Raw genomic sequence first — 16784 nt, 5'->3', positions numbered from 1 at the left:
ATGTAGCATTCCTATAAAGGTTAAATCAATAAAAATGATTTGGCCACATTCCTAAGCATGGCTAGAACAGGTAGCCCGTTGTTTAAGGTACCCTTGAATTTCTGGATCAGATTATTATGGTGCAGCAAAAAGGCTTACTAAAGGCTTCTTACTGTCTGCAGACGTTCTGTGTTTCTATGTGAAGATATCATCAGCCTAAAAAAACCTTCAGATTTTCTGGGCTACTGAAAAAAAAGAGTATTTTTATGTATATAGGTTTCAAATGTTGTGCTGTGTGTGCTCTAATTTTTAAAGGAATTTTTGCAGCAAGAAGGGTGAAGACACATCAGTAATTGATAACAACCAGGTATGTAAAGGAGAAAAAGAGAGAAGTATTTTAAATCAGTGTTGAGACTAGTAAAATTATTGCCCATCTTAGTATCTTTAAGTTTGTTTGGCTTATTTTTATTTAATGCATATCTGATCAAATAGAGTAACCATTATGTATTATGTGTATTTACTATATGTAGTCATCTCTATAGGCAAGCAGGATTCTTAAATGTGATGGTAGAAGACTTCAAACAACTGATAGTTCAAATTCTTCTAATTTTTTACATAGCCGATAAAATTTAAACCCCATTAAACAGTGTTTATTCAATACATCTGCTTGGTTCAGTGGACAGTCTTGAAGTTTGACAGTAGAGTATTTTTATAGATTTTTAGTGCATTTTAAAATCTTTCACGGACATTGAGGAGCTACTGTATATTATTGTTACAGGGCAGATTTGTCATACATTGCATGCATGTGCTATGCATCTACACTCCTGACACTTTTATATAGTTTTTATGGAACACAAGCTTACTGTAAGAACATGTCAGTAAGACTAGAGTTTAGCTTCTGCGGGTGTTTTAAGTGTATTTCACACAGTCTCACTCTGCCCTTTAAGAGTACTGGAAGTGCAAAGCAGTGCCTTTTCATCTTTTTCTGCCTTTCTTCCTTTTTATTTTGTGTGCGTGCGCGTGCAGAAGAGGTCCTAAGATGCATCCTAAAGCATACAATCAGTTTACATGCACTCCTGGCAACCAGGACTATGTCTTTCAAGATGTTTTTCAGTTGTGAAAATTTGATCAGTGAATTAACCGCACATCCGGCTACATACATCTTTGATCAGAATTAGGACATTCCAGCTCGTGTGTGTGTGCATGTAAGCAGGCTGCATCGAGCCGATTTTACACATGTGCAGTACACATGTGCCTCAAAATTAGTTAGTAAACTAATATTATAATTTCAAGTAACAAAATTACGGTCTTCCAAGCCTTTGTTTGCTATTACACGCCCTGTAATAATTTATCTTTCTATCTGGGCAAGGTTAAGTCTTCATTTATTTTAAGATGTGCTAACACACACTTAGATGGCTCAGCCGTAATTAAGATTTTGCTTGTGATTTTTAAAGGTAATATTAAAATGTTATGTTAATGAGCTTAGAACCCCAAATTATCGCGAGGTCATGACTGAATTAATTGCTGTACAGAATAACAGAGTAATTTTAGGTCCTCTTCCTTAAATACTGTAAAATTAAAAGTAGTTTGAGTGTTTGCATATGCAATACACAGTCACAGTGTTGCATTAGAATGAAATTGTTCTTTCTGCAGTACGAAAATGATTCTTGCTGTGGAAGATATATTTCTGCCCATTTGATGCTAAATTAATTTTTTTCTTGCTACCTAGATTGTGTTATTTTATTATCCACACAGGATTGGATTTTTCCCTGAACGTTGGTTTCTTTAATAAAATGTCAGTATAAAGAGTGTGCCTTCTGAATTCGTTTTAGTGTTTCTGTTTATGCCTTTTAATCAGAAAGGGGGGGAAATAAAAATATACTGAATAGCAAGAAAAATATAGTACTTAGTTTTGAATGTACAAAGTTGGATGTAAGAAGTGTGGGAAGGAAGCAAAGTGAATGCCCTTTATGCAAAAAGTCCTTTTGGGAAAAGAGAACATTTTTACTGGTGTATACTAAGGTACACCGCCTAAGTAAATAGTTACTGCTTTCTGGTCCTGTCAGTTTTAAATAAACCATTCATTGTTATGGCTTGGTTATTCCACAAATAACCAAGTGCAGCTGAGTTAAACTTTTGATACCACTGATTGGAAAAATGCAGATGAAGAACTCTTTTAACGTGAATTTACACTGCTGTTCTTTTCTTAGAGGAAACAAGTTTTGCAGATTGTGTTAGGAAATAAATATCCTGCAGACTTTAAATGCTCTATTACAAAGCTGCTCCTGTGCTCCAGCATTATACAATAGCTAATAGCATTAATTTGTCAAACTCTTATTAATAAAAGCGTCGCTAAGCTTGAACATACGTGTCCCTTCAATATTAAAGAGCAAACTTGACACTTTTTTTTCCCAGAAGTTTTCTATTTAAAGGGACAGGATTCTCGGTGGAAAAGGTGATACATTTGAAGGAAAGCAGTTACACGTGGAATTCATCCAGTAAATTCAGCAGGGCATGGGTACTGTATCAGCTCAGTGTTATGGCTCACCTAGCCTACAACTTTTTGAGACATGATAAACTGAAATAGCATATTCTGGCACAGTCTTCGGAACTAGGTTTTTTGTTGATCGTGTCTTAAAATGCCCTTTCCCCCCCCCCCCCCCCCCCCCCCCTATTGAATTATAACTACTTAATCTGTGTAAAGTAACTCTTGCTGGTCCTTCTTGAAGGATGGTATTTATAGTAAATTCTTGATGTATTACAATATTAATATAAGAATAATATTAGGGAGTAATAATTCTTGGCTGAACAACTCCGTATTTCATGTCAGAATTATTTAAAAGTATATACAGGGTGCCTTATTTGTTTCATCAGTTCCAGAAGAAAAACTGCACTGTGTCAAAAGCAGCAGCTGACCTACAGATAAGAGTACATGCATGGTTTCACTTTGAAAGTTGAGGTGAGTTATTCTGGTCCAGTCCACTGTCCACAAAAACAATTTTTGCCTTCTTGGGATTATGGGAATAAGGAAGAAGATACCATCAGGCTTACTCCCAAGCATCTATTTCCTCAGAGATATTGCCAAGTATTCTGTAATACTTGCTTTTGCAATGCTTCTACAATCTATTATTTCATTACTAGCACTAACGCTTCCAATTTATGTAGAACATTACAATAGTGTTAATAGGTGTTCTCTTTTACAAGTATAAAGGTGAGACCCTTGCTTCAAATCCCTGTATTGCCTATTAGCAAAGGAGAGATGTGAAGTGTAGTAAATGTTCCTTAGATATTTGTACTGCTGGGAAATTGGAATGTGATAGCAACTTCTGTATTTGTGCAAACTCTGTGTTAGGTTAAGGACTTTGTACCAATACAGATGTTTTCTAAACTTACGCTATCACTCTGTTTTACTTGAAGAAATTCAGCATTTTAGAAATACGAATCAGTAGGAATTAAAGTTTGAAGCTATATATGTATGCGTGTTTGCACATACACAACTCATTAACATTTCTCCCAAGAAAGAATACCCTGTTCTAATACTGCACATGGCTACATTAAAATATCATGCTTTTTTAACTCTGTGTTTTCTGATCTGTATTTATATGAATTACAGATATCCTTGGAGATTAGCACTATGTGGAAGTGAAAGTATTTGCGCATAATTACTTGTCTATATTGATTTCCTTAAAAATAAATAAAAAAAATCATCTCTATCTTTTACTTATTAGTGTGGTGTCATTTTTGTTAAGTGCGCTTGACAAAGAAATTAAATTCAACAATTAATAATGATGTGTAATGTCACCACGCTCTAACTTGTTATGCCAGACCCACTTGCACCCAGCGCATGGTCGTCAGCATATGTGCGTCCACATGCACATCGATGCAACCACGTCTCGCTAGTGCTGCAGTTAATTGGCTTTGTGAATGAGGTTGGGTCCTTTTCTCTGAACAATAAAATATTATGTAACTGGCAAGGGCTCTGTCTTTCTGCAAACCGCAGCGTGGATTTAGATGTGAGATATCTGACCATGAGGGATAAGTAAACAATGGTTTGGCATGCTTCAGGTTCAAATAAATTCTGGGGAAAATAAATGTATGTAAGGTCATCAGAATTTAACTTTCCTTCTTCGAGAAAATGAATGATAATAAATTTCAAGTCATTATGAAATACTAGCAATTCTGATGAAATATAATATGTGAAATAAGTTAGTGTCTATCAGAAATACAGTAACCATATTTGGATGAATTCCTGCCAAAACATTTTTGCCACAGGGGTTTTAGCTAAAACATATTAAAACTTAAAGCTATTGTTAATTCCAGAGCTGCCTGACCTTAACGAAAATGACATTTTTAAAAGACAGGGACAGCAGAAGAAACTGTTTTCAGCAGTAAAAATAAAAGTAGTTTTATCAGAGATGGAAACTTATTCTTAGAGAAGGCTGTTAGGAATACAGTAAGTATAATATAGAAATACTTTATTTTTTTTTTTTTAGCAGTACCACATTTATTTAAAGGAAAATGGAGCCATTTTCCCTTTAATCTTTTACTATGCTAAATTAATTTTTATAAATAAAAATGTTTAATAAGGAGTGGGTTGCAGAGGATAATTTAATTGCTCTGATTAAAATGACTTCAGCATTTAAAGTGAGTCAGTAGAAAACCTATGTCTCTTTTCCTCCAGGGGCAAGTTCATACATGAAATAGGAAACTTATAGCTACATGAGGAAGGCTAGAACAGTACACAGTATGCTAACAAGCAGAATAAAAAATATATACAGGAAACAGATGCATGAATAATGGATTTTTTTATTGGAAGTGTTAAACTATTTTACGACGTAGTAACCTGAGTTTATTTTGTCTTTGTGCTCATCTTTAAAATACTCTTTAGGGTGTGCTTTTCCCTATGTTAAGTGGCAGGTCTTATATTTATTTGTAGAAGGGAGCATGTTTATGTAAGGAAGCGTGCTCTTAGATTTAAGCTTTATTAACTTAAAAACAAAAACACCTGAGAGCAGAAGATACACCTCCTCAGTCTGTTCCCCATGAGCCTTCAGCAGTTGTTTTGAAAGACATGTATACAATAAGAATTAAAGGCATTGTATACAATGTCAGCAAAAATGTATTTTGTTGGTAACAGTAGTTTCTTGTTGGGGTTCTGTGGTGGAGGAGGTAGATGTTTTCTGTGTTTTGTGGGTGTCTGCTGTCTCCGGATGAAAATCTGTGGTTAATTCCTAAGTCTGGCAAAATTTACAAGGAAAATCTCTTTGAAATAGCACACAGTTTACTAATTTATTTTTGAGTACACTTATCAAAATAAATGTTATATTTATTCCTTTTAGACAAATTAACATTTTATACTTAAAATAGCACTTGAATATTTTTTTATGCTGCAGTTTCTTAACCGGTTGTGCGAATCTTGGATTCTCTCAGTGCCTAAGCTAAGACCTTAAAATGCTTCGGGTTTTACCATATTAAACTCACTATTTATCTTGAGGCTGCCTTAATTAAAATATTATATACTCTAGGGCATATTAAACATGGCAATTTATTGTAATTCTTATTAATGGAGTGTATTTAATGAGTTTTCAGAACCAACTCCATCACCTCCAACACACAATGTTGATTTTTATGAGGTACATAGAGGAAAACATGCACATGGCTAATTTTCAAGCAGTACCGAGCACTGACAGCTGCTGCTGGAGCAGCCTAGCTGGAGAGATCGGGGTGCTCAGCACCTCTGCAGCCTGGCAAGCACAGTATAATTCCTCCTTTCCCTCCGTATTTAACATCCACTGAAATGGACTGGGTTTGTGCATGAAAAAAGGCAGCACTTTGCTTGTGTTTTCAGCCTCCTGTGCTTAACTTGCTGTTTTAGCAAGGCGTTCTGCCTAGCTGCTTAGAGAGACAGCCACCCACGGGTGCATGCCCCAAGGTGTGACATGGCCATACGCAGAGCATGGATGGCTGCTCTTTTGAACTGTCTGCATTGTGTAGTTAGCATCCTTTGCAAGAATACCTTACCGCTTTGTTTTTCTGTTTATACTTAAACGGATCTGATTTTAGATCTCTGCTATTTACTCGAGCCTGCACTGAGCTTCTTGTTATTTGGAACAAGCACAACTGTGTCGTGAAAAGCCATCAAGAGAAATGAAGGTATAAGGTGCAATTTTAAGATTAGTATTAGTCTGACCGTGAGCACGAAATCACACTGCTTGAATTTCAGTATTATTGTTATGCTCTTAATGTGGGGTGGCAGAGCCTTTAAATATTTCTGGTAGAGTAGTTAATACAGCATGGAAGTTTGATATTTGTACAGTTTGTAAAGGAATTTGAGGTGTTACCCTATTTTGACTTCAGTTTTCAAGTATGCACTGGTGCATCATTAATCATAGGAAATGCAAAAATAAATAATATAGTCCCTTTGGATTTTTCATGTGAATACTTACCTTTTCCTTTTTTTGTATATACAGTTGAGGTATTTAGGTAACCCCTAACCTTTTGCTTCAACAAGGAGGTACAGTATAAAAATATTACCACAGTCTTCATATGAGCAGTTCTCTCTAAGAAAACCTCTAGATGAATATTTATTGAAAAAAAGCAAAGTTGCAATACAGAATGACTTAGCTTGGCCTGTATATTATATTTTAGACCACCAGTGAATAAAATTAAAAGCACATGGATTTTGAATAACTAGAAAAGGTTGTAATTGATTAGCACTGCATGAAAGTATTGAAGTAAGTAAGTTTTGATTTGTGAATGGTTCTATTCAATAGAGATTAATCCTGTATGTTTGATAAAATCTTAGTGCCCCTAATGAGTTAGGTGTTTTTTTTTCTCAGTTTATTTAACCATCAGATATTTCAATGTTCTTTTAACAAGCTGGAACATTTCTATCTTAGTGAATTTTGCATCAGCGCACTGGATTAAACAATATTGGTTATTAATAGTTAATTTGAGACAGATAATTAAACAAATCAATGCATTTTGCTGCCTAAGAATTATAGAAATGCTGCAGTGTAATTTTGCATGTTTTAGGGGTTTAAGGTACCGAAAGCCTGAGTGAGAAGCTTGCAGCTTTCTTAATGCAAATGATTATAGTCATTCCTGCATTCCTTCAGTATTATTTTTTGAAGTCCCAGTATTTTGAATTATGTTTATACAGACTAGTGATCGCTGAGATTTTGCTTCACAATCACAGAAATATGTTAAACAGAGCAGGAACATACAGAAAAAATCAGCTTTATAGGCATAATCAGAAGGGATCTGTTTCGGTCTTATCAGTATCTTAAGCAAAATAAAAAACTACAATTCCTTGCCAACTGATAAAACAGTTCAGAACTGACAGCTAGAAAAGGTGCTTTTTTTTTTTTTTTTTTTTTCTTCTCAAGGGTAAATGAGAATATTCTGGCGAGTATTTTCAAATAAACAGAGTAAATTTCTTGCTGTTAACTTGAAGTATTTCATTTAGGTTTATCACGTCTGTCTATAGGGATCAGTTACCAGAAGTTACATGTTAAATAGTTGATTAAATTATCAGCCAAATCCTGATCTAATTTACGTCCTTCAGTGAAATTCTCTTACAAAGATGCACAGAACACATTTGAAAAGTTTTTTTTTTTTTTATCATTTGTAACTATTACAGGAGGCATTTCAAGAGTATTTCATGCTCTTAAGTGTCTTGTACAAATAATGTTTACCAGATTTTCTAATAAATATGCTATTCATTTTTTTTCATTGTATTAGTTCTGAGATTTTTTTTTTTCTTTAGGTGATACGGATACAAATATAATGGTCGAAACGAACGCACTGATATTTAAAAGCTTAACCAGGTCACTCGCATAGGCAGAATGCAGTCAATACCTGTATATAACACACTTAACACAGAAATACTCTGGCTATGAAACAATAGCAAGTTAATTCAAATGCTCTGAACTGTAGAGGAATACATGTTCCCTGTAATTAGGAAAGGGTCCTTTATCTTCACTACCGTTATTCCTCGCTTCCATATGAGTTAAAAACACACAGAAAAAGTAAGTGCAATAAGAATTTTCACAAACGTTAATCATCGCAGTGCTGTTTTCCTTCCTATTATTACTCATCATTATGTGTCTTAATTCTCTAAGAAAAAAACTAATCAAACTCAACAGTCATGAAAGGACTAAGAGATTGCAATAGAAGGAGATACAGTATGAAAAGGAATAAAAATAGATCACGCATTCTGACATCCTGCTGCACCGGTGGTAGGAAATGGTAAATTGATGAGTAACTTGGGTCCTCTGGCTTTTGTTCTTTTTTAAAATGTACTGTGTATCATTTTTTAAAAGTTTTTAAGTTTTCTTTTGGTTTTGGTATAAGAGATACCAGTTACATACTGAGAATTGGCGAGATTTCATCGTTCCTTGCATTTGTTGCTCGTGGCCAGAATTGAATTTGTGTCCCCAACCCGATTTACTGAAGTTTGGAAAAAAGTACTTTTCGTGCTGCGGTACTTTTGCCTCGCTTTAAGAATGATCAAAAGTAGACAAATTAAGCAGTCACCACTCCGTGTTTTGATAATTTTAGCCAACTAAATTTCCTCTAATCTCTTTTGGAAGTAAAAGCAAAAGAAAGTCCCTATACATGTAAACTGTATTTCCTGTTGTAAACACTGGGATAATGTGGTCTGGCTACACTTCTGCTGGGCTTCATTAAGACAGCAGTTTTAGTAGAAAAGCTGCTTACCATTTTTGTGTTAGCATTTCAGCTCACCAGTCTGCCTAGTCCAGCTACAGGAGCCGGCACAGGTTCTGTTATTACTTCTGCTATCTGTAGGTCATAAATTAAACTGCTCCCTGCTCTGTGAGAAGCTATTCTTCAAGGCTTTTCCCGCACGCAGCCTTACAGCTTATTCATGTGCTGAACTGGGAACCAGTCAAAGCGCGTGAAGTAGGAGGGGTAAAGGGAACTCCGGTCCTCGGTTCCTTACAATACGAGCCTAATCGGGATGTATACACTGAAAACTGTCCTAGCACTGTTTGTCTTATAATGGGGACAGGGGAGGAAAAGAAATAGCTTTAGCTACAGCCCCAGCCCAGTTTCAACATGATGGACACCATTAAGAAAATCCTGTAAGTTTTCAGATTTTTTTTTTTCCTTGGTCTTTCAGAATTTTCAGTTGCGTCAGAAAAAGATGCTTTGAGAGAACTGTTGCATATGCTTCTTACCACCGGTCACGGGGAACTAGAATACTGCATTTTCCATCACATTTTAAAAGTAACTTCATCTTACTTGCAGAGCAATCACTTAAAATCAGATTTGGTTATATTCAATTCGAGCGTGAGGTGCCCTGCGCTGATTTTAAAACTATATCTGAGAGGAAGAAGCTTTTCTAAATAAGCCATGATAGAGGTGTAATTTTATAGTGCATTTATGATTTTTTTATGGGCACGTGTGTCTGCAGGACATATAAATAACTGCCTCAGTCTACATACATGATTTCTTAAAGGAACCTGTGTTTACAGTTCTGAATATTGAAGCAAAGATTTGGCAGTGCCCTTCTACAGAGTTTTTTAAACCCCACTTTCAATTAAAGCCTAAATTCATCAGCATATTAAATTGCATAACTTCATTTCATAGGTTAATATTTTTATGCCTGAATGTTTCGCCCTGTTCACGACAAGTGCAATGAGGAGAATTTGCTTTCAGAAACAAGCCCGTTAAATAGCACCCTTTGCTGCTGAATGAGGGCGAAGGACTGCACATTTCTGATAACTTCATTGGGCATATATGCTTAAAAATAAGATGCCTGGTACAATGATAGGGCAACTAGGGATAGGAGAAGCTGCTACATGCTGCACACTGCTCATTCCATCAGGTCTAAGGAAACAGAGATAAATCCTGTAATTCCTTCAGAATAACTTGCATTAAGCAGTCACGTTGGATGCATTGAAGGCTTACGCTTTGCACCGGTTCTTCCTAAGCTATTCCTTGCTGTCGTTGGCTGTTTCCCTACCTACCTGGTCCCTTGTACCTGTGATAGGGCTGGGTATTGTGCTACACCCCATCCCACGTCCCCGGCTGCGGCCACCTCGCACGGCCCAGCTGAGCACACCTGCTGTCAGAATTGGCCACCGCCAACCTCTTTCTGCTCAGCTCAGCTCACAAATTCGTTCATAAGTCCGCAGAAGCTTTTTATGATGACTGCTTTTTCCCCCTTCACCCCCCCCCCCAAGCCTGCTATGCTCTCTCCCCACCCTAGCATCCCATTCAGCAAGTTTTTTGTTTCCATAACCGTCCCCAGCATCGTTAAGCAAACCCCGAGCGCGGCAAACGGGAGCTGAGATGTCGCAGTACTCACCCCAAAAGAAGTTTTGCTGACATGGTGTCACTGAACTGAACAGGCTGTTTGATGCCATAGTCCCTCTCGTTTCACGCAGAGCTTTCACCTCCTGGTGTAAATACTTCTTGGATCCTCAAACTGCAAACACAAACCATAGCCAAACCTTGGTTTAGTTTTACAGTGCCCCTGCATTGCATAGACCCTATAGTTGCTTTCTTTTTTTTTTTTTGTCAGAAAAAAAAAAAAATTGTTGTAGCACTGGTAACATGTGAAAAGCAAGGAAACAAAACAAAAAAAAAAAGAGAATGAGCAAATATTTGAAGGACCTACTATTACTGCATAGACTGTGGTTAGAGAGCACTTACTGACTCTGTTGGTCTCAGTGGCTGGTAGTGACCTGCGGAGATTAACCATTTAAAACCCAGAGCCTCCTCTGCTGTCCTCCTGGAGAAAGTTTGCACCGCACTTGTGGTTCTGTGGTTGTTTGTGAGGCGAATGAAGCATTCACACAATCCAAAAAAGCAAAAGCTTTAAAACTCCTTTTTTTTGCAAGCACTGTTACTGGAGAGAGAGAATCATGTGGCTTGTGACATCAGAGGACTCGCAGAGGACTGCCTACCACTGGGGCTTGTTCTTGCTCTCTCCTTTTTTTTTCCTTTTTTTTTTTTTTTTTTTTTATTTTGACAAAAGGCCCGTGGTAAGGCCCTTCCTGGCATCCAGAAGGATATAGCTTTTTAATTTTTGTGACTCATGAGGATTTGGAGAGAGTACAAAATACTGTAAGAGCCCAAACTTCTGTACAGTTAAAGCATATGGACAGCAGAACTTTATTTGTATTCTCAGTTCAGGTTCCCCCCACTCTTCTTTCCCCCTCCTTTTCTTTTTTTTTTCCTCCTTTCTATTTTCTTTTTCTTTTCTCTTTCCCTGCTTCGTTATTGTGTCTGAGGAAAAGTGAGCAAAATTGGCACAAGTGGCTGTGTGAAATTCTGAACAACAGTGATGATTTACAATAATTTACATCTTTGGATTGTATCACGATCTTGGGTCTGCTTCAGATTTGCTGGGTGGCTGGATTCCTTCTGTTTTACTTTTTCTCCTTGTCTTCCTCTACTTGTGAATCTGTAACTCATTGTAAGAAACTTTACCTTGCCGAAGGTCTAGTAGCAGCCTGCTTGTTGGGCTTGTGTTTTTTCCCTGTAATTGGCTGTCACACAAGTGTTAGGCTGGGGATTCCTTTGCAAATCTTAAATCATGTCTGCCTTGCTTTACATGCCTTCAAAACTAGTTGGCAGTTTTATGTAATGCAAATTAAGGGCAATTATTTTGCTTTTATATTGGGGGCAAAATATGTCATTTAAATAGCATAGCCAGTTGTGTACTGCCTTCCGAGGGATGCTTTGGAGTGCCAGTATTGCTGGGATTTAGTACAGACACTGCAGAACAGAGTGAGCTGTGAGACTGTGATTGCGCTTCTGTTAATTGCTGCTTATAGTTTCAGTGTTTAGGAGAAATAGAACAGTCTTTGGCTTTTTGGAAGACCATAAATAACTTCATTCACCAGTTAATGTTAACACTTAGTTTTAAAATGAAACATAAATTTGATGCATATGTAAGATTTAAATGCTTAATATCATATGTGTGCATGTGTGTGTAATATTTTTTATATACTCAACATATTGTAACTTTGACTTTGATTGTGTAATATAAGCCTTTACTGTACCAGTACGGAGTGGGTTAACAAAAGCAGTATTTTTTTGTTTATAATAGAGGCTTTGAAATAAATTGCAAAATGCTGTGTGTAGTAAGGAATAATGTGCACAGACAGTGTGTATTAGTAGTCTTGATTTGCTCACTCAGATTCAGAACAAAATTGGAAACATCTTGGAGAAAGTATCTTATTTTTTTGCCTCTTTGGACATTATGTCTAGAACTTTTCTTATTAGCCTGATTGTATCACAGATGCACAGGATTTTCTAGCTTTTGCAGGGTGATTTTTGTTGTTGTTTGCTTGTTGTTGTATATATTGCTGAGAGCAGAAGAATTGTATAAAACACTTTCTAAATATTGTTCAGCTTTTCTTTGTAAAATAAAAGAAGTCTCTTTGAGGCTGGCAGCCCTCTTTTTTTGTTTTTCTCTCTGTCCTCAGCTTTCCCAGCAAGAAGTTGGCCAGCAGTGGTGGGAGATGGAGAGCTGGAGGTGTGGGTGGAGAGCAGGTTCTCTGCTTTGTGGGGATGGAGAGGAAATGGGCAGGGAGATTGCAGTAAGAAATTACAGCTGGTTCCTTCTTTTTTTCATTATCATGTATTTATCAAAGCAACACAAATCCCTATACATAAAAAGTACTTTTATAGTATTTGTAATAAGGTAAATAACATCGTTCTTCATTCAGTACTTTGGAAGTTATTAGATGCTGATGTATTTGTAGAATTCTGTCTTTAAATGAAAAAGGAGCATTCTGCAAAACACCTACCTTTTACTTTTGTATGAGTGCTATTTAATTCTTCTAGTGATGGATTCCTTTGTAGTTCTTTATATTTTCGTAGTATGGATAAGAACACCAATGGAAAGAAGCTAAGTGCATAAAAATGATGAAAAGATTGGTAATCACTTCATATAAACAAAATATGTTTGTGTGAATTCCAGATTTAATCAACTTCTGATGCAGCAGAAGTCTTTGGAGGTTTCTACCTCTGTTATTTGTGGAACTCTTAATTGTAAGCACAATGTTCCTTCAACTACATCAACTTTTATATGATGGTAGGTAACTTCAGTACTTCTATGTAATAGATCACTTATGTCCTGAACTTAGATACTTCTTTTCACTTAAATGTAGTTGATTATTATTATTTTTTTAAACTTTGGAATTTATTCTCAGCTACATCTTTAATATTTTAATATTGAACTTCCTCCAGGGGTCTGACTTTTTAAATTCCTTGCCTTGAGATGTAGTCAGTCTTTTTCTAGAGTGGGTTTTAATGCTGTCAGTTGTGTATGCAGAGCTATTCTCTGACTTGGTTATTATGTTTAGATTTGATAGTTTTGAGCTTTTTTTTTTTTGTCCTGTACATACTTTTTCACCTGTGATATCAAGGTCAAGACCACTACAGTGAAGTCTTCTTCTAGTAAGGCAAAATGAGTTAAAAATATATTAAAAGCAGAAGAACAAGTTGTTTAATTAGGTAAACTAGATGTAGTTTGCAAAAACTGACAATGAAAAACATTTATTTTTTTTTTTTTACTAGGCAGTATACAGACATTATAAAACAAAATTGCATACAGACCTTATACCTGTGAAACTGCTGGTTTCTTTCAGTATAGTTTGCACTTTTAGTGAAGCAGATACACAAATCCTAAAATTCACTGTGCTAATGGTGTCTTGATTGCAGACTTACTCTTGGCAGCCTGTTGTTTAAAAGGTAGGTCTACAGAAATCGAAGTTCACTTATGACTTCCATAGGGGATGCTTTAAGTCACAGTTACACTTACAAAGGAAGTATTATGCTAAGGAATTTCTCTGGTAAACTATAAGCTTGATCTTTGACGACAAATGGAATCTTATTTAAAGTCAATTGTAATGCAACACTAAAAGATAATTACATCTTTCACTTTTTTTCTTTTGAAATTTGTTTTGAAACTTTTAAGCCATGCTTTATTTCCAAACATTTTGCCTTATGTCACTCAAAGTTCATGCAGCATATAAACAGTATGATCAAGTTTATTTGTACTTAAATGTTTGTTTCTGTGCTACAGCTAGAGACGTATAAATATGCTGTGTGAAGTAATAGGATGACAAACTTGTTAAATTGCACTTGCTTACAAGTTTTACAGTATGTACTATAACAAGACACTGATTTTTATAGTGCAGAAAGTTTTAGAGCAGTTTCCTCAGATGCAAGTGCTAATTGCAGGTGCTATTAATGTATCTGTTTCTGCTAGAGCAGCATTTATTTTGTTTTATTTTAATTTTTTAATGAGAGAAATGTCTCTATTTGGCTCTGGTTTTCATAACTCAGTGAGAAGTCATTGCACATTTTAGAATGATTGTACTGTATTTTCGGATGGTTCTTAGCTAATAGATTTAATTTACCATGTGCATTTAAAATGTTTGCACATTTTAAGGAACTTCCGTTGCTTGACTTGGGTGTCTTGTAGACTTCTAGCCTCCAACATCTTTGCAGCAGCTTCAAGTTTGCTGCTACCATGCTACTGACCTGTTAGAGCAAAAAACTGAAACTGCCCATTAATACAAATAAAATATAATAACATCAGGGTTATTTCAGTACTCATTCCTTTAAAAATGCTCCTTACTGGTGTCTGCAAGGAGTAGTGTGGAATGTCAGTTGTTTCAGCCTTTTTATGATGATTTTCTGTTCTCTACCTTTTTTATTTTTTATTTTTATTTTTTTTTTCCTAAATAAGGTGTAGTTTGAAGGAGATGGGACCTGGTACCATGAAACAGAGAGAAAAAAAATACTTCTGTGTTTATAGTGTAAGCAAGCATTGCATGTTTTCTGTACCAGGGAATCAGGCTACTGAAATCAAATTAAACTTTAAACTGAACTGTTATTTAAATTAAAAGGATGCTCATCTTCTCTTAATCAGTGAGTACATGATTTAATAGCAAGCGGTTTTCATTCGTCTTGAGTTGCCCAGTCTCTGCCCTCTGATCAGGCTCAGACTGATCATATAAGATATAGACTAAAGGTCTATATCTTAATGGTCAAATAGACCTTGTCTTGGCTGTTTTTGCTGCTCAGACATTTTTTTTCTGACAAGTGTTACTTTCCTTGTGTTCCTCCAATATGTATTTTGTAGCCTGTAGGGTAATTGAGAGATCCCTTTTGATTTGACATCCACCTTCTAAACAGCCATCATACAGCGTTTAATATCACCCTAACCTTTTAGCTGTTTTCTCCTGTCTTTTTTTTTTCCCCTTTTTATTTTTTTTTTTTGAAGTCAACTTGCAGAAAATATGGGAAACTTGTCTCATATAACAGCTGAGGATGTGGCTAGGTTAAGGCAGGAAACTGCTACCCACAATGCAATGTTACATACACTACCACTTAATAAAATTTATTTCAAACATGCTACTGACAAAACCAAAGAAAAATAATATCCTAACTATGCTAGTTAGTACACTAAATATATCTAGGGAAAAGTGAAAGTAATCTCTCTAGAGCCTTTCTTGCTTTTAGGCTACAATGCCACCAGTAGTTAAACCCGAGCAGATCTCAGCAGTTAAAAGCAGAGAGCTATTTTTAGGAAATATTCACATCGCTCTGGAAATTAATGATTATATACTTTTCAATAACAGCCAAAGTTACTTTATATAGAGAGAAGTCCGATAAGCTCTCTCCCTAGGTTTTTCTGGTCGTCGAAATATCTTCTTGTGTAGTTTTACAGCTGGCAGCTTTGCTTGCTTCATCCCATGTCCACTGAATCCTACCTTTCCCGTAGCCAAGCAGCCTTTCATCTTTCCTTCCCACTTCATCGATTTGTAGGCTGGTCTCAAAAAATTTTCAGTGTTGTGTGGGAAAGGAACCGAGAAGTTCATCTTCCTAGCTTATACGAAGAGTTAGAGGGTCTAGTTCTTTTATTTGGTTGCCTGCAATCTAATAATCCGTGAGAAGTACATAAATTTAGTTAATTTCTAAGGTATATTTAATAGGCTTGAATCTTTTGTGAGCACTTTGAGACATCACACAGAGAGATGTATGTGGTCACTGATGCTGCTTTGCCATAAATGCCCCGAAAGTCTTGTTCTAGATGTATTTTTGTCTCTGTTTGTTTTTAAATGCACGTATATTAAGAGTGATCCTCTTACAGAACATTTTTGAAGTATTTGCCTCTATAGTTAGAGAACACTTATCAAGACCAGCTGCTGTAGTGCTGTGGATCCTATCCATGGACTCATGGTGGTCTGCTGAGCAACGTTCTTCAAGTTTGACAGGTGAGACAGAGACTCTCCAGTGCCACTGCTTTTGGATGAATCTAGCTGTGGTTGGAGAAAGTGCATCTTGCCAAAATATATGGGTAAGACCACACACAGTCTTTAAAATAGTTATTGTAAGCTTATTTTTAGGCAATATATGTCTTGACAGTTCTTTTATTTGCATGCCAGTTTCACTGCTGCTTATAGATTTTTCATTTATTTTAGTAATGGCAATTGCAGATTTAGATCTATGTTTGTAAAGTTTTTGCACAACATTTACACTGGAAACATCCAGACTTGCTGCTTTCAGACCTCAATCAAGATTAGAGAACAGATTTTAGAGAATATTAAAGCAGATTATTCACGCTCTTCAGTTTTGGTGTCAGTGTTTTCATATTAAACCCCATTTTCAGGGGCAGAGTTCAGCAATAAAGATTTGCTTCTGGTTTTAAAATTATACCAGCTTCAGTAGCTTGTGTAAGTCTGTAGCAATGTAGATTTAAGACATGAAATTAGTTCAGTAAGTAATAAAAAAGAAATGTTTTTTTTTTTTTA

At 36.0% G+C, this 16784-nt stretch overlaps 2 protein-coding genes across 3 annotated transcripts in view; one reads left to right on the top strand and one right to left on the bottom strand.

Annotated features, from left to right (window-relative positions):
• Positions 1 to 10373, bottom strand: part of RUNX2 (RUNX family transcription factor 2) — a gene marked incomplete at both ends in the record, with an annotated part of 148639 nt that extends 138266 nt beyond the window's left edge. Inside the window, 1 exon segment of the mRNA XM_084284665.1 lies at positions 10316 to 10373. Within this exon segment, the coding sequence (XP_084140791.1) occupies positions 10316 to 10373 (58 nt within the window).
• SUPT3H (SPT3 homolog, SAGA and STAGA complex component) overlaps positions 1 to 16784 on the top strand; it is a 277597-nt gene that overhangs the window by 32024 nt on the left and 228789 nt on the right. The window lies entirely within an intron of this gene.

Source organism: Netta rufina, assembly GCF_964035555.1.
Source record: "Netta rufina genome assembly, chromosome: 3".
NCBI classification, from domain to species: Eukaryota; Metazoa; Chordata; class Aves; order Anseriformes; family Anatidae; genus Netta; species Netta rufina.
The sequence above is the reverse complement of the archived record's forward strand: the minus strand, read 5'-3'. Positions and strand labels throughout refer to the sequence as shown.